Source organism: Cyanistes caeruleus, chromosome 1 (assembly GCF_971803275.1).
Source record: "Cyanistes caeruleus chromosome 1, bCyaCae1.hap1.1, whole genome shotgun sequence".
Taxonomy (NCBI): domain Eukaryota; kingdom Metazoa; phylum Chordata; class Aves; order Passeriformes; family Paridae; genus Cyanistes; species Cyanistes caeruleus.
Window position 1 is genome coordinate 148636787 of NC_141701.1, and position 26157 is coordinate 148662943.

General features: G+C 45.6%; 1 protein-coding gene across 2 annotated transcripts in view; it reads left to right on the forward strand.

The window, feature by feature from the left end:
* The window catches only part of PLCD1 (phospholipase C delta 1), a 50904-nt gene that overhangs the window by 14932 nt on the left and 9815 nt on the right, over nt 1-26157 (forward strand). For both annotated transcript variants that reach the window (XM_023921996.2, XM_023921995.2), the window contains exons 3-8: nt 8254-8482; nt 13338-13467; nt 17230-17458; nt 18580-18781; nt 20677-20821; nt 21798-21947. In XM_023921996.2, coding sequence (XP_023777764.2) covers nt 8254-8482; nt 13338-13467; nt 17230-17458; nt 18580-18781; nt 20677-20821; nt 21798-21947 — 1085 coding nt within the window. The remainder of the gene's footprint in view (nt 1-8253; nt 8483-13337; nt 13468-17229; nt 17459-18579; nt 18782-20676; nt 20822-21797; nt 21948-26157) is intronic.

The window sequence follows — 26157 nt, forward strand, 5'->3', positions numbered from 1 at the left end:
GGTTCCTGTGGGCAGCCTGTGCCAGGCCTCACCACCCTGGCTGTAAAGAATCACTGCCTGATAGCTAATCTAAACCTGTTTTCTGGCAGTGTGAAGCCATTCCTCTTGATCCCATCACTCCAGGCCCTTGTCAGAAGTCTCTCCCCAGATCTCTTGGAGCCCCTTTAGGCGCTGAAAGGGGCTCTAATGTCTCCCTGGAGCTTTTTCTTCAGGTTGAACTCCCCCAGCTCTCCCAGCCTGTCCCCAGAGCAGATGGCTCCAGCTCTTGGAGCATCTTTGTGGCTTCCTCTGGGTTTGCTCCAATACATTCTTGGAGGCCCCAGAGCTGCAGTACTGCAAGTGTATCATGAGAGCAGAGGAGAGGGACAACAGCACTTCCCTCAACCTTCTCTTCATGTTTCTCCTTGCCTTTCTCTTTTATTGATCCTCTGAGACCTTCCATTCTTGAGTTTTCAGAGTGATCACCGTGTTTGAGTTTTGTTTTGGGGCTTTTAACTTCACCAGGCTGCTTTGGGTGCAGGTACAAAGTGGATTACCCCTGGCTCACTCTGGCAGGCTCTGGTACCACATCTGCCTTCTCCTTTGGTCCAGTGTGAAGGCTGTCACATCAGAGGAATAGTGCAGGGTCGTGATTTGACACCCAAATCAGACTTCAGGGCGAGTCTCTACAGAGGGTCACCCTTCCTTGTTAACAGACACTGACTTTTCAGGACAAAGCTGCAGATAAGCTCCCTTTTCAGGATGGAAAAAAGGATGAGCAGAATGGAAACGGGGAGGTTTAGCAGGAGGTCTAATCTTATCTGCAGCATTGCTGACAGTGATGGATGCACCTCAGAGGAGGGAAGTCTGGGTAGGGTTATGTTTTTGTTTTGATAGTCTCTTGTTATTCCTTTTGGTATTCTTACTACTGTGTGGAAAAGCTGTTTGTAAACCTGTGTGTGATGGAGTCCAGTAGATAAAGCTGGGGACTGCCAAGGTTAGACAGGACAATCTCAGATGTTTGAAGTTCAAAAACCCCCACTTATCAGGGTTGTGACAGGAACAGATGTTGCCTGGATCAGATACATGGGATATAAGCAGTACCTTCCTCTCTTCTCTTTATTTTAAACAACTGGGAATTTAAATTAGATGATGTCTTCATAGCTGCATTACCCAAACAGGGCTTTGGGGATAAGCTGTCCTTCCAAAATGGTTTCTGATCTGGTAGAATAATCCATTTTTTCCTTATTGTCAATAATTCCTTATTTTTCAGTATGTTCCATTTAGGCCCCAGGGCACCTTTTTCTTTTTTTTTTTTTTTTTTTTTTTCCAAAAGCCATTGAAGCATCTTAAGTCAGTTTTCCAACAAGCATGTTCTGCCCTGTGTGTTCTCTCTGATTGCCTCCAGCAGAAACACAGGGGTGCTGGGCACCAAGGGCTGCTCAAAAGCACCCAAATCCTCCAAAAATTGATTTAAAAATCCATTTTTCACCACAGGATTGCTCCTTCCTGTGGCTGAGCTACAGCCAGATCCACAAACTGCTGCTCTCATTATCCTAACTGATGTGTAGGACCATGGGAGGGTGGATGCTTCTTTGGCCTGAAAGGCTTTTACAGTGCTTTCTCCCTGGCCTCCAGAAAGAGAGTTAAAGTGGCTGTATTAACAGTTTTGGGGCAGAGATTTGTGTGAGGGAGCTGGAAAAAAGCTCATTCTGAGGCAGCTCACTGCTGAGCATCACTGTGGTGTGAGGGAGGAGAGCCAAAGGGGGCAGAGCAGCAGCCTGGCAGTAGCACTGCCTCCTTTAGCTGTGGTCAAATACCAGATCTCATGCAGGTGGGGAAAAACAAAATAAATAAATAAAAGAGCAAAAAGCCATTTGCTGCTTTCAGTGAAATTGATTTTTGAAAGCATTTTTTAAACCAGCTGTAATCCCCAGTGTGAGCTCACTTAAGCCAGACTCAATCCCGTTAAAAACTCTCTCAACTTGGGGATTTGTGGGAATGGTTGAAAACTTTCCAGTGAATCATCCTTTTGAGCAGCTGGTAGAGAAACAGAGTATTCAAAGGCAGAAGGAAAAGGCTGAACGAGTCCATTAAGTTTAGGGGTGCTGCAGTGGGGCCCCAGAGATGGTGCTTTGGCACCTCCTGTGCTGTGTCTCTCCTGGAGGCTCGGGGAGTTGATGTTTTCCATGACAGCCATGAAATGCTTCACACACTGAACCAGGGATGACTCACTGGGGCTGCGTTGTTGAGTCATGAGCAGTGAAGTCAAGAGAGAACGTCAGGAGTTGTAGCTGAAATATTTCCATTCCTGGCCAAAAGCTTTATGTAAAAATTACTATTGTTGGATTTTTTTTTTTTTCTTTTTCTGTTTTTTGATTAAAACAGAAATCTCAGTTGTACTACTGAGTGTTGCAAGTGGTGACTGTATTATTACTTAAAGTCATGAAATGGATCTTTTGATCTGATGATTAGTTATTGTCACTATTGAAAATGCACAGAATTTGTTTCTGTTCCTCTGGTTTCTGGCAGAGTTATAGGATATTCTTTGCTTGGTTTAAACATAGTACAAAAGGTTTATGTTTATAGCCTAGTACCAGTGTTCAGCAGAAAATTTTTCCTTTGCTTTTGTCTTGCTGTGAAATTTATGAATATCCTTAAAATACCATGCAATTAACATACCTTACCACTTTAGTGGAAGAATAAATTATTGTCTCCATTGAATTATTGTCCTGAACTTGCTTGCAGAAGAACAGGAAGGATATAATTTTGCTCTGTGTTTGCTTGAGTCAAGAAGCAAAAGCTTGAAATTGTTCCTGATAAGTGCCTAAAGTCAACAGAAACTCTCAGCAACCTGTGTGCACACAGCAGGTAGCTGGCTGCACCGACAGCTTCCTTCTGTAGTTTCTTGAGGAATCATTGCTTTTGTGGTCAGAAATGTATTTATCCCTGGAAAAATATTCGCTGATGCGAATGCGTTATGCAAGGCAGCCATCAGCTCTGGAAACAAAACCATCTGTCTGTGGGTCTCATTAGTTTTTTATCAAAATCGCTCAAGCCATCCAACACGTCATTTCAGATGCAGAGCTGCCTGTTTCTTCGATTGAGTTTTGAATCAGGCCACCGCGGGCGTTGCTGGGACGGTTTTCATCACAGACACATATTGACCTTATTCTCCATAGCATATGCTAAATGCAAAGGCAGAAGTGTTGAGAGCCTCAGATCCAGATTTAGCGGTGCTGTGATGGCAGGGGAAGTAGGAACCGGTCTCCAAAGTAGTTTGCAGGGCCTTGGTTGTGTGGAAGGAATAAACAGAGATCACTCTCTTTGCTTCAATGCCCCAAGCCATGATGGGGAGACTGAAAGACTGGATAAAGACCTTATATGAAAGGGTATTTCCAAACAACCTGTAAAATTGCATGTGCATTGTATCACTGGTTGTCAGCTGCTGAACACAGGCCAGCGATGAGGGCAGACTGCTGTGCAGCAGATCTCGAGTCAGAACAACCTGCTGGGCATATCGGTGGAGGGTGAGTGGGGAAGAGCATGGATGAGGAATCAGCAGCTGGGACCTGCTGTAACTCTCACACAGGGAGATGAAAGAGCAGTGCTGGCAGGGCTGGGAGGGCACAGCACAGCGGGGCTCGTGCTGAATCCACCCGTGAGTCATTCTGGAAAGGCATTCCTCAGGGATGAGGGTGATGGGTAGCCTTCACCCATCACCCATCACTGGTATTCCCAGCCCAGGGGGCTGAGAGTGCTCCAGCTCCCGCTGATTACAAAGGTCCTGATCCCACCTGAGTTTGGCCATTAGCATCAGCCACCCTGGAGAAACCAAAATCAGCTGAACGTCTCTTCCCGGGGTGAAACCAACGCGAGAAGCAGCGCACAGGGCACACTGGGCGTGTTGTGAAATCTCTGCAGGATGGTCCTGGGCTCAGGCAGAAGATTCCATCTGCTCCTGACAAGATGCTGAGCCTAGGTGCAGCTGGTGAGGGTCTGGCCTCTCTGCAGACGTGCAGGATGGGGTGAGGGCTCTGTACGGCTCAGCACGTTTCTCATCTGCATTTCTTGACAGTAAACAGAGGTGACTTACTGAGACAATTAGAGTGGGATGGAGTAATTCAGTGTGACTGAATGCCACATTGCACAGATCACCTGCTACTGACAGGGGCTAGCATAAGGAAAGGATCAGAGGAGTTCTTCCCCCAGAGTGAAGAGCTGCCCCCTTCCCTAAGGAGTGACTCAAGGAAGGCTGCTTTGGCAGTGCCCATACACTCCCCTCCCACTTCATCAGCAAAGGCACAAGAAAGGGGAAACACCAGTCAGTCCTTGTCCTTCACATGCTCAGTAGTTTGCAGGAGGTGCAGGTTCAATTTCTTACTTTGTCTCATGACCAATACTGTTGACAAAATGCCTCATTTGTAAGGGCTGCCTATCAAGCAGGAGGAAAGCAAAGGGATTGTTTTCTGCCTTCGTTCCTCCTTTCCCTTTATTCCTTAGGATTACCAAAGAGTTTTACTGCTCATGCTCCCAGCATGGTCTGGACATTTCAATTGTGGAGCAGTGATGAGAGAAGAGATGGAGAGGCCAGGGCTCCTCTCTCAGACAATTGCTTTCATCATTAGGAATGTCAGGCTCCTCCTTCTGGTTCTTCTACACCAGAATCATAGAGTGGCTTGGGTTGGAAGGGACCTTAAGGATCATCCAGCAGATTTCCTTTAAGGAGAGTTCCTTCTGCATGAGGAGATGAGTTTGCAAGTGTAACACCAAGCTCCTTGAGCGCTGTGAAGAGAGAAATCCAAATCAAGAGAGATACCCAAAAGATACATGTTGGTTGCTTGAAAATATCAAAAGCACCCCGAGGGCCTGAGTCATCCCTGCCTGCTGATGCCAGGGGTGAAAGAAGAGAAGGGCACTGGGCTGAAAATCAGCAAGGGAAAAGCACAAGAGCAGGAGCCAGTGATGAAAACTGAAAGGAGGGCTAGAAGGAAAGTTCTCAACATCTCCCTGAGAGTAGTTCAAAGTCATTTCACTGGCTCCAGGGAAGGCTGCTGTATGTCTGTGTCAGTGGGGAGCCTTTGGATGTCCGAGCAGCGTGCACAGCAGCCAGGAAGGCTGACCAGGATGTAACCTGTGTGAGTCTGGAGGCCAGGAGAAACACAGGCTTCCTTGTGCTGTGCGTCATCTTTTGGGCTCTCTGCAAACCACCTCTTCAGCAGACGCAAACACTCAGAAGGAGATGCAAACTTTCCAGATTCTCTTCTGCTTGTGGTTATCTCCCCGCTGTGGCGTGATGGGGAAGGAACAGGGAGGCTGCAGGGAGTTGTGATTGATGGCTGTTTGCTGCCAGTGTTCCTCTGCTGTGAAACATCTCTGTCCCCCAGTTATTTTTGATTTCTCCTTGCAGATAGCTTGGCTGAACACAGAGTTTGGGACTCCTAATAGAGTTCTGTCGCTGCCTGGGAGCAGCTGATAAAGTACTCATGCTGGGTTAAGATTTTCCAGAAAAGAGATAACTTTAGCAGATGGCTTGGGCTGAGTCCTTTGGCTTCAGCTTTTTTATTGATAGATGAAAACAGTACACACAACCAAGCTATGGAAAGCTATAAAAAGTGTCCTTCCTTACCCTGTGTTTTAACAGTTCCTGTGGTGATAGTTTCTCTCCTTTTCTCTTGTGTGACTACAATAGACACCAGTCCTGCTTTTCAGCCTTCCTTGTACCCTTCCTGTATTGAGGAGCTCTTTTATCTCCATCATTCTCTTCTCAGCATACTCTGAAAAGATCAAGGCAGCCCTTCCAGACACAGGTTTTCAATCCTTTTTTTTTCCTCCCACACAGCTTTCTTTTCCAGTGGATTCATGCAGTCACGTAATGGTTTCCAAAGAATCCATTCTAAATTTCCAATATTTAACATCAGATTTTCTGATCTTGGAAACACGAGGCCACTGCCAATCCAAAATTTAGGGATTGATTGCATAAGCAGATTAAGGAGCCGTTCTGCAGGACAATAACTCTTGTGAGCCAAGCAGTGGTGAGCAGCTGGCAGGTGAGGAGGAATAACAAGATGATCCTTCCACTTCACTGCCATTAGCAGAAGAGTTCTGGAAAGGAGGAGAATCCCATACTTATGCACAGTCTGCATATGAGATGCCCAGCTTGCACTTCCCTTTTGGTCAAGGGTCCACTGTAGCCATGGATTAAGATTAATTTATTTTACCCTGAAGTTTTTGTGTGAATAGGATAGAACAGCTGTGTTCCAAAAGCTGATTTATTTCCCACTGGTTATAAAAGAAACCTTAATTAACTTCAGACTTTTTGATTGAACTGAATCTGGCCAAACATGGTAAGATGCTTTGCCTTAAAGGTGAAGTTCCACCTTAGGCACAACCACTATAATTTGATTAATGTCCTGGTTAAAGGGCAAGGTCAACAGGAAGGCTCAGCTGTGGGGGAATTGCAGCCTTTTTTTCTTCTTAAGCTGATTTTAGTTCTCAAACCCATAAACTTTCACTCCAAGGTAAATTGGCCAGATAACATAATTCCACAGCAGCCCATCCCAACCCAACCTTTTCCTCCCCTCCCCCCAGATGATCAACTGTTGGCCTTTATGAAGTGATAATCAAAGACCACCCAGAGATAGCAGCTCATAATTGCTGGGGAAGAGTTTTGCCAGCTCCAGAGAGCTCCTCATGGTGTGTTCTTGTACAGGAATCAAGCCAGCAAAGAGCTGTGGAAGGTGTTTGACCACCCCAGCATTTGAACTTGAAGCAAATGTTAAGTGTTGCTTTTGGAAAGTCACTGATTTTTGAAGACTGAAATTTTGGATGCAGAATTTTGGGGTTTTTTCCCCCAGCAGCTGAGCATTGTCATGACTGCTCTGGGGGAAAAAAGAGAAGTTTTCAAACCTCTAATGAGCATCTGATGAATTTTGGATAATCCCAAGGCAGTCATGTCAAAAAATGTGCAGTTGGACACTGAGCTGGATTTTTCTTGTGTTGACTTTGAATTAACTGGACATTTTAATGGTGAAATGGATGTTTAAAAGCAAGTTTCTCCTATTCAGCTAAACTTTGGGGATATTTTATACATGGGCAATGCTTTTTAACAAAGCTCCAGACCAGGTTGATCCAAGCCCTGTCTGACATGGCCTTGAATATTTCCAGGGATGGGGCATCCACAACTGCTCAGGGCAACCTGTGCCAGTGCTTTGTAAATGTGTGAAGTGACCCATGAAAGGCAAAAAGAAGCTGTGGGTGCTGCTGGGAGCTCACCTGAGCTCAGCCTGCTTTGAGGGCACCGATTGCTCTCAAGGGTATTTTAAGGTTGTCTCTGTTACTTATATTTGTTTAATAAAAGTCTCATCATACACTGCTCCTTCTGGATTGGCTTGTGTGTGCATTTTGCAAACTTGGAGTAACTTCAGGGTTCATTTCTCAAGAGCGGAGATGGAACTGGGGAAGGATGATCTTAAAAACAGTGTTTTGATTTCTTACAGCAAGGAGGATAAATTCTACCCTTGACAGGGGTTAGGATGGAGTATGGGTGACACCAGGCTGCTCTGAAGCTTTGGTCTTTGCCTCTTTAATTTGAATTACCATGACTGAGAGGAACAGAGGGGATCTTAAATTTTACCTTCTCATTATATTTGCAACCTAAAGAAGGACAGCTTTGTTCCTTACCCTCCTCTTATTGAAGTCACCTCTTATTTTGCCCAGAGAGGCTGTGGTCTTCTCATCCCCAGAACTGCTCAAGGCCAACTGGATAGGGCTTGGAGCAACCTGATCTAGTGGAAGGTGTCCCTGTCCATTTCAGGACAGTTTGGAACTGGATGATCTTTAAGGTCCCTTCCAACCCAAACCATTCTGTGGTTTTAGGATTCTCCTGTGGGGTGATGTTCATAGGGAGGCACAGCTCCACTCTCCCCTTTCTCAGGGGGAATGAGTCAAGGGACGCTCCAAGGGCTTGGAACCAAACTCTTGGCCATGATTTGATTTTCATGAGCAGGACATCACAGTATGGCACCTGTGGCATATTCTGCTTCTTTAATAAATAAAAAACATGGGGAGAGGGATTTTCTTTTTAAAATTTCTTGCTTTTTCTGGTTCTTTTGAGGTGAGTTTTCTTTAGTAGCAAAGCTTGGGGAAGAGAGGAAGGGAACCCTCCAGAGGCTTCAGGAAAAGGAGAAAGAATAACTTTTTAACATCCCTCACCAAGCAGAGATAAGGCTGACTGAACCCCTGCTGACAGCAGGCTCTGCTTTCTTTCCACAGTCTCCATTGAAGATATCCGGGATGTGAGGTCAGGCCATAAAACAGAAGGTATGGAAAAATACGCCAAGGATGTCCCAGAGTATCGCTGCTTTTCCATCGTCTTCAAAGACCAGCGGAAAAACCTGGACCTCATTGCGAGTTCAGAGGATGATGCCAACCACTGGATCGCCGGCCTTGGGAAAATCATAGCCCACAGCAACTCCATGAACCAGAAACAGAAACTCCAACAGTATCCTTTGCCTTATAAAGTGATTAATCACAGACAAAGATGCACTTGTCTTTCCATGTGGGTGGGGATAGTAGACTAACCTCCTTTTTTCCCTGTTGGCCCTGGGCACTGGGTTTTTCTCCTGCACTGATTTTGCACCCAGGCAGGCTCCCTGCTTTCCTGTGCTTTCCCCCCCTGTTTTACAATGGTACCAGCAAGAGTGGAGTCAGGCTTAATGTGGCTCCTTAAGCAAAGAATTCTCCCTTTCATGGAGCTCCAGATAAAACAATCATTATTTTTTTTGTGTTCTTCAGGGGTCTGTTTCACTCTCATTGCAGTAAACTGCAGGACAGGCACTTCTTGGCAAGGCATGAAAAGCCCACACTGTTTACCGTGTTTCTCGGTAATACAAGGAGAGGGAACTGATTCTCCTCTTCTCACTGCCAAATTTACTCCAGGGTAGCTCCACTGACTTGAGTGAAATTGCTCCTTAATAGCCTCAGCATGGGAGGAAGTTTTGCCCTGAAAAACTCTGCAGTTGCTCTAGTGACAATGCAGAGATGAGAAAGGAAAAGGCACAGAGCAGGAAGGGAGGGTGAATTCATTATGAAATGGAGAGGGGTTGATTATTGGGTGAAATCCTGGCTCTGTTGAATTCACAGGGCATTTTCCCCGAGGCTGCATTTCACTCAGTAAGTTCCTTTGCAAGCAGAGGTCTCATGTATAAAAAGAAAGAATATCTGTGGGTGCAGTTTTGGGTGGATTTTCTTCAGTCCTTGTGTGTCTGGTACTCTGGACATTACATCTGAAACTGCTTGCTGATTTCACCCTGATTTGATAGAGCTGCAGCAGCCATGAAATATTAAGTTCCTTTAAGGTTCCCAAACGTAGACATTCATCTATCAGAGAGGAAAAGAGGAGAAGAGCCATCTCTTGGGGAGAGAAGGCTGGGTGGGCTTCATGACTTGTTTCACACCAAACATCAGAGAGGAAGGGGAGATGCAAAATCCTCAGCTGGGAAGAATCACAAAGCTGGAGCTCAAGTCTGAGCAGGCACCAGGGAGTCTTGCCCTCAGTTAGGTCTCCATTCCATGTGGGTTCTTTGCTGGGTAATAATGTACTGATGGAGAAGGAGGTGGTGCATAATGCTGAGCCTTCTTCAGGCTTTGTTCTTCTGTGGATTCTCTGAAGTCTGAGAAGCATTTTCCACAGCCACAGTGCTGTTCACTTAAAGGAATCAGACTCAGGAATTATCTCCATTATATGTGCCTGGGATGTTCTCTTTATCTCCTGCATTATGAGTGTCTTTTTTGGCTGGTTTTTCAAGCTCTGGGCTGTAAGGTCACTCCTCAGCCACCCCACAGTGTGTAGGGGAAAATCTGGGCTACAGAAAGTTGTCCCTGGAGCATATCAAGTTAAGTATATTGCTGAAAAACTTGCCCGTAAGAGGAGACAAGATTGTTAAGGGGGGAAAAATAACAATGACATTTGCAAAGGAAGAAGGCTGTAAATTTCCAGCATGGAAAAGTGCCTTTCTGTCTTTGGAAAGCAGAATTGAAGCTAAATAGGGTGGGTAGGCAAACCATATTTCTGGAAGAGTAATTACTGTGCGGTGCTGGCTTCCAATCTGGGCTTGTCTCAGGCCGTTTAACGTAACCTGGAATTACAGAACAGCATGATTTCTCATTTGAAATTTGATGATGTTTAATTAAAGCCTGGGATTTTAAATTTAGTCTGCCTTCACTGGGTTTGCTTGGCAGCGTGGGCTCGCTCAGATCTTCCTTAAACCTCAGGAGTGTTCTCCACATCTGTGAGCACAGAAGGGGAAGAGTCAGGAGATGAGAAGTGTTGTGTCCCCTGCCCGTCCCCCCTGACTGGAGAATTGCCTTGCAGGGTATCTTTTTCAGCCTCCCAAAGCCTTGCAAAACAAGTAAGGAATGTGCAAGTTTTTGAAAACAAGGATTGAAAGCAAAAACTCTGCTAGTTTCAGATGGGGCTCCTTCAGTTTGGAATTCAATGGAGTTGCCTGTGGTAGAAGGGGACTGGATTCAGTGTCTTACGTATTTTTCCAGTCCTATATTCCTACACAGATAAAGCTCCCACATGCTTGATGAGCATTTCTGATGTTCTTATACACAGAGTCCTGTTTTAATAAGTCTCAGATTCAACCTTGCAGCAGGCTGGCCTAGGTTGTTTAGGAAATATTGCAGGTATGTGTGCAGGGAAGACTTTGGACTAGAAAATACAGAGGACTTTTCATTTGAGCAGGGTGGCAGCATCTGCTTCAGTTCTGGGGTTTATGTGTGAGCTTTTCTTCTGGTTTGAAAGCACTTACCAGAATTTCTGCAGCATTTCTGTTCTGAGCAGATTCATGGGATATCTGCCAGATAGAAACCAAAGAGGGATGACTGAAACTAAGAGAAAACTGGTAGCCCTGGAGCTGGCATATCCTTTAAAAACAAGAGGCAAGAGGCAGGCTCTCCCTGGATGTGATTGAAGGATGAATGTATGTATACAGAAAGGATACAGATGTATACAGAAATCTGTATTATGTATATTGTGATGTATACAGAAATCTGGATGTGTACAGAAATGGGAGCAGCTTTTTCCTAGTGTACTCAAGCCCACAGAGGGGCAGAAGGTGAAAGGAAGAGCCACAGCCAGGACTGAAAAATGGTGTTTGTAGCAGACAAGAGGACTTTCAGTTGGAATGCTTTGTTCATCCAGCTGCTGTAAGCTCTCCCAAAGCTGAGGGGATCCAGATGGATGGGGAGTTTGGGTATTCTGGGGCCAGAATGCTGCTATTTACTGAGATCTCGGTTGTCTGGATTCTCCTTTTTCTCTCTTTGCTGCTTGCCCTTGCAGCAGGAGGACCCACTGTGCGTGCCTGGGCTCTTCCTGGGCTCTCTGATTTCCCTCCTGCATTTCTCAGCCTCCTAGGAAGGGATCTAAGAGAAAAGCATCCTCCATTCACAGGGAGGATCTGGGCATACTCTTTTGCCCACATTTTGCCTTCCAGAGAGGCCTTTGGGTAGGTGCATGACCTCTGGGTGCTCATTATCAGAGGAAATTATGCAGACTCTTAAAAAACATGTGGGGTTTTTTGCAGTGGTTAGCACAAAACCAGCAGTTTCTATGCACAAAATAGTAGTTTCTATCCACCCCTACTGCTCACCTCTGGCTGTGGCAGACTGGATTTCCCCTTGGCTCACCAGAGCTGGGCATTCCTCCTGCCTGTTGTTTTTAGGGAAGGCTGGGAAGGGGACCCGAGGTGCAGGGTCAGCTGTGAGTGGGTGGCACCAGGGTGACACTCTGAGCAGACCCCTCTGGAGCAGAGCTGGTGGAGGGGAGTTCTGCACCCCAGGGTGGGTGTGGTGTGCTCCCAGCACAGCATCCTCTGCTCATGGCAGCTTCATGACTCAAACTGGATTTTCTGGGAAGAATCAGTCCAAGCCAGACCCTGGTTCAGGGTTCTGGAGCGTTCTTGGGAAATGCAGCCTCTCTTTATTTTGGTTTCCATGTCTAAAGAAGGGGAATATTAATATGACCAGGCTAAGACGGATGTGGGGTGAGGTCATCGCTTAGCACCTGCCAAGACTTTTAAAGTCAGAAAGTTCAACTTTCCATGAGACAAACAATACTAACAGTTTACACATATCTCCATCACTAGGAAATACTTCAATGCAGGGGTAGCTCTGGTAAACATTGTTTCAGGGTTGTGTTTACAGCCCCTGAGGCTGTTAATACCCTTTTTGGGGGTCATTTTGAAAGACCCAGTTTAAATGTTACAACACTATATGCCTGAGCTAGTATTTGCTGATCCTGAGCTTTATTCTGATTAACATTTAGAATGGGCATTTTTAAAAAGTTTTTCTGGAATGAGTTTGAAGCATTGTTTCCTATGTGAGACATGGAAGGTTATTCTTGGAGATCAAATTCTTACTTTGATCCTTTTTTTTTTCCTATTGAAAAGTAGATATTTTTCTGGATGACCTTTATTATTTGACAGTAGAGCAAATTAGATAGTCAGTTCCACGATGCAAAAAGCATGGGGTGTTTTGGTATTTAAAACTGCAGAGTGTTTCAATTGTCAAACATTATTTTAGAGACTGAAAGAAAATGTGAGACACAGTTCAAATTATCTGACATCACATTAAGATCATTCTTACAGCAGCTACTTCAGATCCATAGATGTACTAAAGAGATGGAAACTCAAGCTCTTATGCAAGAAGAAATATGAAATATTATCACAGTACAGTGGCAGACCCTGTGCATTTCATCAGGGAAAGAAAAGCAAGACCCACAAAGTTTGATTTGATTCCACTCACAATAAAGTTCTTAGGAGATATAGGTAGAAATCCCTAAAAATATGCTGAAGGTGAGTTCAAAAATTATTATTGATACCTCTGGAGTTCAGTGTTCACCATAACACGCTGAATATTGAACAAATCCATGACAATGAGTTTACCAGGCTTGGGAGCTCTTTTCGTTCTTTCCTTTATCCCCTTTTAACCGTCTGGAGCAGAATGTACTTTCTGTCATAAAAGAGAAATCAAACTGTTTCTGGCTGTGGCCAGAAACTCCTACAGGGTAAAGAGAGCCGATCCAGCCTTGGCCAGATGGTGAAAAGCTTCTCCCGGGTCACGCTCGGTTGTGTCACGGCGCATTTTCCTTCTGCCAAGGCAGCACTGCGCTCAGTGGGAGCAGAAGGTGAGGTTGTGTCAGCTGCTCAGGGGGCCCAGGCGGATTTACAGCAGCTGGAGAGGTGGCTCAGAGCCTTTAGAAGAGGATTTCCCCCCTGCCATGTGCAGCAGAAGGTATTTAGGTGTTTAGGCGAGGCGCTGACCTGGAAAGATTTCCTTACATCTCCCTGCAGCTGGATTCACACCTGCCTGCGGAAAGCTGACAAAAACAAAGACAACAAAATGAGCCTGAAAGAGCTCAAAGACTTCCTGAAGGAAGTGAACATTGAAGTCGATGACTACCATGCCAAGAAGATTTTCCAGGTAATGGGAGCAAGCAGAAAAAGGCTTTGCTGCTGGCTGAGGTCAAAGTGTCCCAGAGCTTTCAGCTTGGGTTGGAGACCTCACCTAAAGTGAACTCCTGGCTTCTTTTCTTGTACCAAGGAAGGACTCTCAGGTTTTGGTGCTCAGTAATTTATTGCTCAGAATAATTGATTTCCACTAAGTCAGGCCAGCACAATGCTTTTGGTGATGGTGTGTTAAGACCTTTTTTCATAATCAATGCCTAATTTTGCCACGAAGCAGAAAATGAGATGCAAACATGGATAATGCAAGAAAAAGGGAAACAAAGTTGAAGTCCCAGTGGTTTCAGGAGTTTTGTGTGCCACAACTGCCTGTCAATGCCTAAGTCTGGCTGAATTTTTTTTGGTTACAATTGTGAACCCAGATCCTCACCTTCTCAGAGAAGGAGGGTGCAAAGTGACAGATATAAACAAACAAACAAACAAAAGAAGTGCAGATTTAGGAAAAAACTTTCCAGATTCATGATAGATACATAACATTGCACCTAAGCCTGGACTAGTCTGATTGATTTAATGCTCCCAAGGCATATTTAATCTGGTTAGGGATGTACACTTCTAAATTCTCAAGGTTCAGCTTGCTGGCTGAGCCTATCAGAAGATGAGAAAGGGATGAAAAATTTCTCAGTTGTTAAGCTTTGGTTTCTCTCTAGAGAATCCATCCTGCCAAGGTGAGATAAAACATCTGGAAAATTTCCAAACTTCCATCCTGTCTGAAGCAGGATTTGAATTAATGGGTGTGCAGTTTCAGAAATGTGTTTTCTGATCAGTGGTAAACACGTGGGTGGTTTTGGGCACTGGGCAGGAATTCTGCTCCTCTCTGTGTTCTCCTGCTTCCCCCAGAGGAGGTCCAAGTTTCCTTATCTTTGCTTTATAGACATCTCCCTGGTAACTCCTCAGGAATTAGGGGGAAGGTTATCAGTAGATCTTAAAGAATTTCAGCTCACAAAATATTCCAGTTGTACTGCCTGCTCTGGCTGGTGTGTCCCATCCTTTATTCCCTGGCCAGGAAGATCCTGGAAGAGTGGAAATAAGGCTGGGAATCCACTGATTGAGTTGCATTTGTCCACTGGAAGTAGTTGCCAACACTTCCTTTGCAGTCTGTGCAGGTGGAGCCAGGAGGGACCACGGTGTGAATCTCCTCACCCAGAAGGATACATCTCACAGAGAGGAGATGAATCCCTCCCACATCTTCACACATCAACAACCTGAAAAAATCACCCTTGGTTTTTGGTGGTTTTTTTGGTTTTTTTTTATTTTAACTTTTTTTAGTTTTAGAGGTAATGTTAATTCTTTAATTAATTATTAACTCAGTTAATGGACCTCTTCTGCTGTCACAATAGTTAAAAGGGAGCTCTAGGAGAGAAAACCTGATGAAATTAATCCTTTTTGCTTAAAGACTCCAAGTAATTGCTAAACCTTGATTCAACCCATCGAAATGCAGGGAGTTAGTTCAAGTACCATCATTAGGCAAGTAATTGTTAAGTTTCCTGTATAGCCCCTGGAAAGAGAGCCTCTTTGGAGGTTAATTCAGATCTCCTGAGGGCTGATTTGCCTCCAGGAAGGGTCTGCCCTGCTCCTAAAGCAATTAAATTTTAAGTTTGCATCCTGCCTCAGCTTAGATGGAGGAGGGCATTGCAGCTTATTAAAGGGTGAACTGTCTCAGAGAGTTTTCTTCATTTAGTCACAGGAAGAAGGAAGGGTGATCAGGAGCTCGAGTGGGGGCTGCAGGGCATGTTCTCACATTATTCTTGCCTTTCATCACTTGACTCTGTGTCCACATCTAGGTTTGAGACACCTGAGTAAAACTTATTGCAATTCAACCAGAAATTATGCAAAGCTCTGCTCATTGCTTACGTCATTTCAACGTGAATGTTCATTCTGATGCATCAGAAAGGTGTTTTTGCTGGCAGGCCAAGGGTCATTCAGGACTCATGGCTCGTGATGCATACAGAGGAGGTAAAACACAGTATTTTGGGTTGAGATTCTCTTTCTAATTTGGACCTCTTGTAGCCAAAGCAGAAAAAACCCAGTTTTACACCGTGCATCTGATCTGCCCTGAAGTTTGACTCTGGTGCCAGTGCTATTGCCCTGTTTTCATCACAGCCTTTAATGGCAACTAATGAATAAATTTCCCAAGGCACACCACTTAAAATGCCACTTTCCTAGAAGAAATACCTTGTCATTTTCCCTGTCATGTCTTAAAGAAAAGAGCATTTGTAATTCACTACATCCCTGCCATGTCCACCAGCTGCTTTCCCTCTTTATATTCCTTCTGCAGTTGTTAAGCATCATGCTCAGCTTAGCTTGAGGGATCTGCCAGAGCCACAGCACAGGATCATGGACATGTAAGGCAGTGAGGAAAAGGCAGTTCTTGAACTCTCAAACCTATTTTGGAGTTGCTTGTAGTACTGAGCATGTCACAGGTTGTCCCATCCCTGAGATGAGCCCATAGCTCCTACCCAGCAGGTTCTGAAGTCAGGACAAGTTGAACTCTTTTTTTTCTGTCCCTTCAGTTTGTGAGATGCTAGGCATCATGATAATGTTCTTTGATTTTATATGTGCTCCAAAAACAAATAGTGAAGGATTTGCAGGGGATGAAAGTCCCTCATTATCATCTTGGGACACTGTCAAAGCCACCATGGCCATCACTGAGATCACTGGCAGAGCTAGGTTGAGATTAGTGTGATGACTGGTTAAACTAAGACAGGCATTTTCATCATAAAAGCCAGGAAAATAGCTCTATCTGTCACAGGAGATCAAAGATGGAAAGCAATTTAATTCCTCTGGTTTGACAAGTTGAAGAATTCAGCTAGGAACAAACAACAAAATTAATATCAGGATTTGCCAGGAAAAAAAAAAAAAAAAAAAGTTGTTTCTGATGAAAAATTGAACCTGGGAGTATTTTAAATAAACTGGAAAAACTTGTTATTGGAAAAGCTGTGTCCTTCATGGAGACATTAAACATGTATATCTCAAGCTCCCCAAGCTCCCCATCTTTCCTGGTCAATCAAGTCCTTGGCTGTGGTGCTCTGTCAGAGATTGTATCTACTGGAAAAGTTCAAACCCCAGAGGAAGATGTGGAATCTGAATTACAGTTCCTTGTGAAAAGATTATATCTGATTTGAAATCTGTGAGGATTTTATTACATGGCAGGTTTTGGATGAGAATGGAAAATTTCCTTGGAGAGCTGGATTTTTTCATACCTAAACATTCACATGTTGTGGGGTTTTTAAATTGTTTTTGATGCCATCTTTGCAAACAGCCCTACTGTGTGTCTTGACAGCCTCTTGAGGTCTGAGCCACTAAGGGGTCAAAGGGAGGGCTCTTTTCACTTAACTTACTGGATTTTTGGCTATACTCTCTATCATTATTTAAAATAGTTGATTGTGTCCCTTTATTCCTCTTGAAATTAAGAATTACATTTCTTCTGACCCTTGGTTTGTGCTGGGATTATTTTGAGCTGTCCTGACTGAAGCACACCAAGTGATGGAACTCAAGGCTGGTGTTTTTTAGCACCCTGATAATGTACAAATGCTAATTACTGTAACTGTTTGATGACTATTGGCCTTGTCAATGAGAACCATTGTCACTGTTCCTCACTCCCTGGCCAGTAACTCTTTGCAATTATTTTGTGTTCTGCGTTGTGTAGCCCTGGTGCAGATTACGGCTGGCCTATGCCAGAAGGAAAGAAGGTTTTCACTCCTTCTCCCCTCTACGTTTACAGCACTGTGACAAGTCCAAAACAGAGGCTCTGGAGGATGATGAGATAGAGGAATTTTACAAGATACTGACAGAGAGGAAGGAAATAGACAGCATCTTCCAAATGTACTCGGACCCAGAAGGGTTCATGTCCTGCCAGAACCTGGTGAGGTTTCTCTATGAGATACAACAGGAGGAAGATGCTGTTGTTGCTGCCCCGGCCTTAATTCAGAGATATGAGCCCAACGAAAGAGGTAGGTTGAAAACCCTGTCTGGTTTGCTTCAAAATCTTTATTTTTGGTGACTATGAATTGCATTGCTGCTGCTTTTTTTCTCCAGTTGTGTGTATTATTTTCTCCCCACATCTGCTTCTGAAACACCACTCTCCTAGGGGAACATTAACAGCTCTAGGAAGGGCTATTAAGAGCTCTAGGAAGAGGAGAAGCTGGGAAATCTCTCTTCAGTTTTATTTTAGGTGCACTGAACAGCAGGAGAGGGATTGATACAGGTTTGCCTAGAGGATGATGAAAATCCTGCGGGAAAGACTCAGATGGGCTGTTCAGATGCCAAGACCTCATGTGGCTTTTCAAGGCTGATAATGTAGCAATATTTGTGTTCTCCAGAAGCTGGAGTGGAGGCAGATGTCCTTGATGTGGGTGCCTGTAAAGCCATCTGCAGATAAGATCTCTGAGCAGAGGCCAAGGAGGTGACAGCTGTTTAGGAGGCAGTCACTGAGCTGTCTGTCTGCTCAGAAAGTGGGTGAATCATCAGTCTGGAGCACCTTGGAGGATGTGTTCAAAGAGACAACTCAGAATCATGGGCTGGTTTTCCACTATCCTGCTCTTCCTTCAGGAGAGGGGCAAGGTGTTGCAACTGTCAGGCTTTAGGATTAGAGACCTAGTACAGGAACTGAGATCTAGTTCAGTCCCTCAAAATGGGAAGTAATTTTGTATTTCCTCTTTGCAAATCATGTATTTCACTGGATAATCTAGACAGGATTTATCTGGCTATGTTTAGACATCTGACAGCTTCTCTGGGTTGGCACAAAGAAACCTTGAAATGCTCAAATGGAGATTTTCATGCTGTAAATCTCTAGAGACAGATGAGGTAAGGTCTGTCTGACACTTTTAAGATGTTATCAAGGATGGTGAGTGTCATAAAAAGCCGCGCTTGCGAAGGGGCTTTAAAAGCATTTTCAGGCAGCTGAAGGTGTCATCCTTGTCTGGAGAACATCGATGTCTTTGCTTTTACTGAATGTCTGGGGACCACGTTTTGCCTCTGGGATCTCCTGGAGAGCAGAGGCACCGTGGTGAAGGTGGTGGCACGACCTGGTGGTGTCCCATTTTCAGTGTGGGGTTTTCTGTTTACCTGGCAGCCAAGAGGGGCAACGCCATGACCAAGGATGGTTTCCTGATGTACCTGCTGTCAGATGAGGGGAACATATTCAACCCCTCCCACCGAAAAGTTTACCAGGACATGACCCAACCTCTCAGTCACTACTTTGTGTCATCCTCACACAACACCTATCTCATGGAAGACCAGATCACAGGCCCAAGCAGCACAGAGGCCTATATCAGGTAAAGAGTTTGTGTTTGTGTGTGTTTGGGAGGTTAACCTCTTTCTTTCAGAAGACAGAAGTGTCTGTGCTGGTGGATGTGAGGGATCAAGAAGCAATCTCCCACCAGACCAGGCAGTATGGGCTGGCCCATGTTTCCAGAGTGAGCTGTTTCCAAACCAGGTTGGCTGTGCCCTCCTTTTCACAGCTCTTTGACCTGGGTCTCATCTGGTGTCCACCTGAGTATAGGATGTGTAATTACTACATTTGGAAGCCGTATAAAATATCTGCAGTCACACAGAGGCTGGATTACAGCCCTCTGGCCTGGTGTTTCAAAGCATGATGCTGAGGGGGTGGTGCATTCCCAAAATATGGCATGAGAGAGTGCAAGGAGCTTAGAAGATGCAAAGATTCCTGGGATAGAGCTGCAGGTCTGGAAGGAGCCAAAATGATGCATAGTGTCACGGTGCTTATGCTCTGTACTGCCTTTTGGGAGAGCCCCATGGCAGGGACTGTCCCCACAAGTGTGCTGGGGTTTATTTTGGAGAGTCCTAGTTGGAGCAGTCACAAAAACAAGGTGGGATGTGTGCTGGTGGAGCAGGGTGAGTGATCAGGAGAACTGACACCTGGTCCCTTTTTAGCATCTCGGATATTCCCACAGCACAGAGCATTAGGTGTTGCCTATGTCTGCCTTTTACAGCAGCTGATGTCTCAGATGGGTTCAGTGACCTTTAGTAATTTGCACACCCAGCTTACATTACTCCTTGTTTTTCTCAGGTGAGACAGTGTTTCCTTGTGAGCCAGTCAATGGCTGCAGTTCTGCCTCTGTTTATGACTTACCTGATTCTCAGGAGCAGTGGCTGACTGGAGTCACAAGGTCAAAAGTGCTGAGAGTGAAATCTGGCACAAGTTGCTTCTCAGTAGCTCTATGAATTCATCTTACAGAGTCTTAAAATTACAGATGCATGTTTTAGTTGTACAAAACAGAAAAAAAAAAACAACAAAAAAACCCCTATGATTCTGCAACAGGTTTCCTAGAGATGCTGTGGATGCTCTATCCCTGGAAATGTTCAAGGCCAGGTTGGACAGGGCTCTGAGCAACCTGATCTGGTGGAAGCTGTCCCTTCCCATGGCAGGGGGGTTGGAACTGAGTGGTCTCTAAGATCCCTTCCAACCCAAACCATTCTGTGATTCTATTGCAATGGGTTCAAGGAATTGTGTAATCTGAAATGTTTAGGGAATTACTGTAAAAGAGAAAAAATCACCTCCTAGGTAGAAAAGGGGTCGAGAGTGGAGGTTATTTATTTATTTGAAAATAAATTGAAGTGGAAGTATGGATACGTAGAGGTAGGAATTTCACCTGGAAATTCAATCTGTAGACTCAGTTTAGGAAATAGGTCCTCAGCAGTCTCCTCAGCTGTGCTGGAGTTCCCACAGTTCTCTCTCTCCCAGCTCTGAGGATTCATCCTTCATGTCATATCAGACCTAGATGAAGAAATCACATCACTGAAACTTTGAGACCTGGCTTCTGACTGTCATTCTTCCACTGCAGCCACTCTTGATTTTCTCTTCTCTTCATCATCTTTGGGGAAAGACTTGGGGCACAGTCATCAGTGTCCTTTCTCATCTGGCACTCACTGTGTCTTATTCTTCAGATAATTCTACCTTGGACTTTCACTACCTTATTTATCAGATCCTTCTGTGCTTTCCTTGCTCAACCTTGAGCTCTCTTTGCTGACACTGATTTCACCTGATCCCATCCTTTATCTGCTTTCCTGTTTTTCCAAGCTCCTTTCTTCTCCCTTGCTCCCTGAACTTCCTGCCAGTCTTCCCAGGCAGTGCCTGTGCCTGATGTGCCCTCACTTGGAGCTGGAGCAGGAGGTGTAGAACCCAACCAGGTCCATTCTTTGTTTCCAGAGCCCTCACCAAAGGCTGTCGCTGTGTGGAGCTGGATTGCTGGGATGGCCCCAACTCAGAGCCCGTCATTTATCACGGCTACACTCTCACCTCCAAGATCCTCTTCAGCGATGTCATTAAGGCCATCAAGAACTATGCATTCAAAGTAAGGCTGAGGGACTTTTTCTCACGTTGCACAAGCCAGGACTGGCTGTAGATCTCTTCCCTCTGAGCAGAGAGCAGAAGCAATGACAGCTTCACCTTAGCATTTCTCATGGGGACAAGAGGTGTCCTGCTGTCCAGGCACCTATGCTCTTCTTCCTACAGAGATCCATTCCTGGGGGTTGCTGGACAGGGAGAGCACCATCCAAGGATGAGTTTGAACCTGTGCCAGCACAGCTTCATCCTGGACCCCCCTGCAATGAAAATGATGCCCATAATCTTGAGCATACCTGCTGAGAAACACCAACAAGCTCACAATTTGTGTGGCTTTGATGTTTCAGGGTCTGTTTCTTGTTTAGAGGAACCCATCTGCATGTTTTGGATGTGAAGGACTGCTTTTATTCTGCTTTAAAAGCAATGAGCAGGGCTTGCCTTGTATGGCAGCAGGCTCCAGAGAACCTTAGGTCTGTCCTGACTCACTGGGCTCTGTGATATTTTCCTTCAGTGCACTTGGGAGCTGGTGTCAGGTTTTGTTTGGGGCCATAAAGAAGTGACAAGGACAGTAATGACAATGCCTTCAGCACACAAAATGACCTGGGGGGCACAGGGAACCAGATCAGGCCTATGCAGGGAAGGAGGAAGGATTGATATCACTTAAAGGTTCGAGCAAACCCTGTGATTTCAAAGCCCCCTTCCCATTCCTTCCTCTGAAGGTGGGTGGGAAGGTGCTCTGACACACAGTGCAGGTGGAGAATGGAGGCACAGGGAGTGCCTTCTCCATTGGACCATCATCTCTGGAAGGCATCAGCACAGATATGAGTAACCACTGCACCGCTAAATTTGTCCATTTTGAACAAATCCTTGCTTTAGTAGAATATCAGACCCTCCTGTTGACACAGTCATTCCCAGAGAAAACAGCACTGGGGTTTGTACCAGTTGAGCAGAGATCACTGATGGTGTGTGTTGCTGTCCTGTTCCAGACCTCACCATACCCCGTCATCATCTCCCTGGAGAACCACTGCAGCGTGGAGCAGCAGAAGGTCATGGCCCAGCACATGACCACCATCCTGCAGGACATGCTCTTGGTTGCCCCAGTCGATGGAAACAAATCCCAGTTCCCCTCCCCAGAGGTAAGCAAGGCCACTCCAGCACTTTCTGGTTAGACAAGAGGGATTTTTTTCTTCTTGCTGAGTGCAAATCTAAAAACTCAAGGGGAAAACCCCTGCAAGTAGCCTGCAGATACATTAAACACAAAGTGTCCTGCCATTGAGAGTGTTCTCGGGTAGGCACTGGGAATGGCCTGGGTTGGTGGGCATGGAGATGTCTTAGGAGGAAAAAGGGAAGCAGGAGGCTGCCTAGAGATGCACCTTTTATTCCCAGGAATCAGGGCAGCTGTAAGGCTGGGAGCTGAGCCCTGGTCTTGCAGGAGGAAAGAGATACACAGCCCTCAACAGTGCTCCACCACTATAAAATCATTAGCTGGCAGAAAAAAAACTGGAAGTGGAATCTTGATGTGAAAAATATGTCTCCAAAACAGGAGCCAAAAGAAAACATTCATCTATTTCCCACCCATGTGGTTTGTGCTTGCATTCTGTCTTTCTTTTTTGTCTGTCTTTCTGTCTTAGCACTTTGCAGAAACAGACTCCTGTATGGTTAGCTACAGTTCCTTTTAAATTGCATTTCTTTGCTCATTTGCCAAAAATTGGATGAACATGACTAGTCAGAGCTGGAAGGAGTTTGTGGGTGAGATAAAGCTGGCAGTCAGCAGGGGAGAGAGGAAAACAATCCACTCAGAATATCTTCAGTATTTGTTCTCCCTCTTCCTTTATCTCCTTTCCCTTTCTGACTTTCCCCTTTTGTTTGGGAGTGTCATGCCTCGTTTGATACAAGGCCTGGCACAGAGGGAAGCTGCTGTGGGCTGGTCCCTGAGCACCAGGGCAATAAAACAGGATGAATTGTAATTTTTACTGCTGCTGCTTCAGCAGGACCTTGGGTCTGGCACAGACAAGGAGCCTCCACTGGGAGAAGTGACTCTCCCAGGGTGAGGACACTCCCAGCACAGAGATCAGTCTTTGCAGGCTCTTACTGAGTTGGAAAAATATGTCTGCAGTGTCCCCTCCTGACTTGCTATTTATCCTGGTGCAGGATCAGGAAAACTGCTGATTTTTCTGCTGATGGCAATGATATGATGAAAGAAAGGAGAAACACCAAGCAAAGCAATGTGTGATTTGTGAGTGTAGGAGATGACCCCAGCTTCCTAAAGATGTTTTTTCCATGCCTGTGTTCGTCCAACCTCCTGATTTTGATTGCCCAAACAGGCACATAGCCCCAGCTGATCACAATGCCCAGATCTACCCTAGGGAATGGATTTGGGCTGATCTGCTCCATTGGAGGGATTGATCCATTTCGTTTAAACAGAGAAAAATTGCCAATGTTGCAGCACCTATCCTTTTCCTCCTGGCATTTTCCCTCTGCCTTCCTGCTGGGTGAGGTAGGACAGTGCAAAGGGCTGAAATGCTGATTTTTTTTTGTGTGTAAAGTACATTGAAACTGAAACATGAGGGAAAATCAAACAAACAAATCAGGAACCTCTTAGCTTTTCCACTCCCTTGTGACGTGGACATGAGGAAATCCGGGACAACAAAGTATTTTATCTCAGGAAAAGGGTGGGATTTGCCCCTGGGCAGAGGGCTGGAGGCTGTAAACACAAACAGTCGAAGGATTGCTGCCGATTGTGTCAGCAGGGCAAGGTCAGTAATTAAAGGAAGATTGACACGGTTTGGATTTGTGCTAACGATTCATACCACAGCCCAGGGCAGCAATCTGATTTATTAGGCTCCATTCAGGAACAGCGCTGGGCTACACAGATTATCTAAATAGCTCCCACAAGCTGATGTCTTTAGGTCCCAATAGTGAATTAAAAGCTGTTGGATGAAAGGCCAGAAGCCATGTAAAAGCTCCAGGCAGCAGCAGGGTTGTAGGGAGGAGCTGATCCATTCTCTGCTGCCGGTGGGTTGTTGTCCTTCTGTCCCATCCCTGACCTGCACAGGGGTCTGCCAGGGCCCCTTGCCCCTGTCCCTAAATCCCAGCTAGAAATGCTGCAAATTCATGGTCCTAGAATGAGATTAAAACTGCTCCTCCCAGTGCTGGAGCTATTCAGTGGACTGAGTGTGTCTGAAAGCCCTACAGTTCCTTTTTCCTGGAATTCCTTGTTCATGAGGAGAGTGGCTTTGGGCATCACCCACACATTCTGTGTCACTGTGGCTTCAGGTCCATCTGCACATCTCTGTTTCTCCAGCCTTAGCGCAGCTTGTGTCAGTCTTGTCTGCAGTGCATCTTCTTGCCTGAAGTTCTTGAGTTTCATTTAATCCTCCAAAACCTCCTTCAGGAATGTGTTTCTTCCCTTTTCCTGGAGTCTCTCTTCATCCTCTGGCGCCGCTCACTGCTGGTGCAACTCTTCAGTTTGCAGCTGAAGGACATGCACAGATGGAGATGTGCTATCAATTAGTGCATCTGATCTGCACATCTCCTCGTGAATGTGAGCTTGTTATTCCTCAGCTTCTCAGAAGTCTGGAGAGGTGGATATCTTCATTCTGAGAGTGGGATGTCAGGTGGCAGTGCTCAGACCCTGTATCCCTGTACCTGAGCACCTCACTTTGGGCTCCTTTGGAGAAACAATCAGAGGAGCTGGAGCTGTGGTCCAGCTCCTCCTCAATGTTTGTCCAAACAGGAGCAATCACACCCTGGGTGTGTTTGGTTTTCTCTGTTGACTCTGAAGGAGGTGTTGAAGCCACAGAAAGTTTGTTGAGGTGGATCACTTTACAAATCTTCCATTCCCACTGAGATGGAAACTGCAATTCAGACCTTGCCGTGGCTCTCGGGTTGCTCTTAGGGGCAGGAAACTTTCAGGTAGGATAAACCTGTGCATTCAGATTATTAAAATCCTCTGCTCATTACAGCTCTGCTGTTTCTGATAAAATCACTGCTTTCCTATAAGATGGTTTCCATATCCCAGTGTTGTCAGAACCATTTCACCTGCAGAGCTGAGCTTGTTCAGTGTGCAGTGGAAAAGGTGGGAGAGCAGATGAGCTTCACTTCAGGGGGACTAAGAAATACCATTTATAGAGCATGTGAAGAAGGGCAAGAGTTGCATCTGTTCCAGCAGCCACTCCACTGTGTGTTCTCAGTGGATCCAATGTCCTTGAAGCCTTTCCTGAGGTTGTACTCCACCTTGGGCTTCCCACAAGCAGTTGGAATGGCTTTATGGTCTACTTGGAGAGCATTTATTGAGTATTTCAGCTATTGCTGCCTCCCAAGACAAGGGACCTGCTCAACAGAGCTGAACTGATGGGCTGAGTGTCTTTTGCCTCAGGCTAGAAATACTTAATATCACATGAAGGGGAACCAAGAGAGATGGAGCAAGGGCACCTGTGTGTTTGTGACTGTCTGTATCAGCTCATTTAAAACCTTGATAAAGAAAATAAACTCTCAGATTTAGGACTTTGCTTCCTCTTCAGGGAGGATTCACTGCAATGCTACTACAGGATAGCAGCTTTTGCAGGAAATGGGGATGAAAATGCCTCTCTTTGGGGTGAGTCTCACCCCTTCTTGTGGACAAGTAAGGAAATGGATGTCTGAGTTAGGAGGCACATGGCCTGCTCTCCCCTGTAGGCAGAGGAGCAGTGTCCTGTGCCCATGGGGAGCATCTGCACCGTATCCAAGGTTTCCCAGAGGAACCACAGGCTAGATAGGATAACAGCAGCACTGAGGACCTGCTGCTGGCAGCCCTGGAATGGGCTGTGGTGAGGACACACAGTGGAGGCTGTGTTGCTGTGCCTTCCCCTGTCACGTTATTCAGCCATGTAGGACTGGGCTGTGCCAGGAGCTGCACCTCCCACTTGCTGTGCAGGCTGAATGGGAGAAACTTAAAAAGCTTAATTACCTGCTGATAATTAAGAATCAAGCAGGCTGCCTCAAGTACCTTATCCCTAGTTCTCCACTGCTGAGCTGTGAGGGGAGGCAGTAGCATTTCTTATGGAGCACCAAAAAGCAGAGGCAGATAATATATTAAATACCAGGATGGTATTTGCAGCCTGGAGGGGACAAGAGGGGCTGCTCCCAGCCTCTCCTTACTGTCCCCAGTGAAATCCTTCCAGGCCTGTGCATTCCAAGTGCTGACCAGAGCCTAAAAGCTCACACAGAACTGGATTTTGTGGTTGCAAGAACAGTGTAGAGCTGGGTGTTGAGGCAGGAGGCTGAAGTCAGGCTCTGAAGATGAGCTGGCTCATCTCCCAGCCGTGGCTGTGAAGAAGCAGAGCACAGCTCTGGCTGGGAGGATGG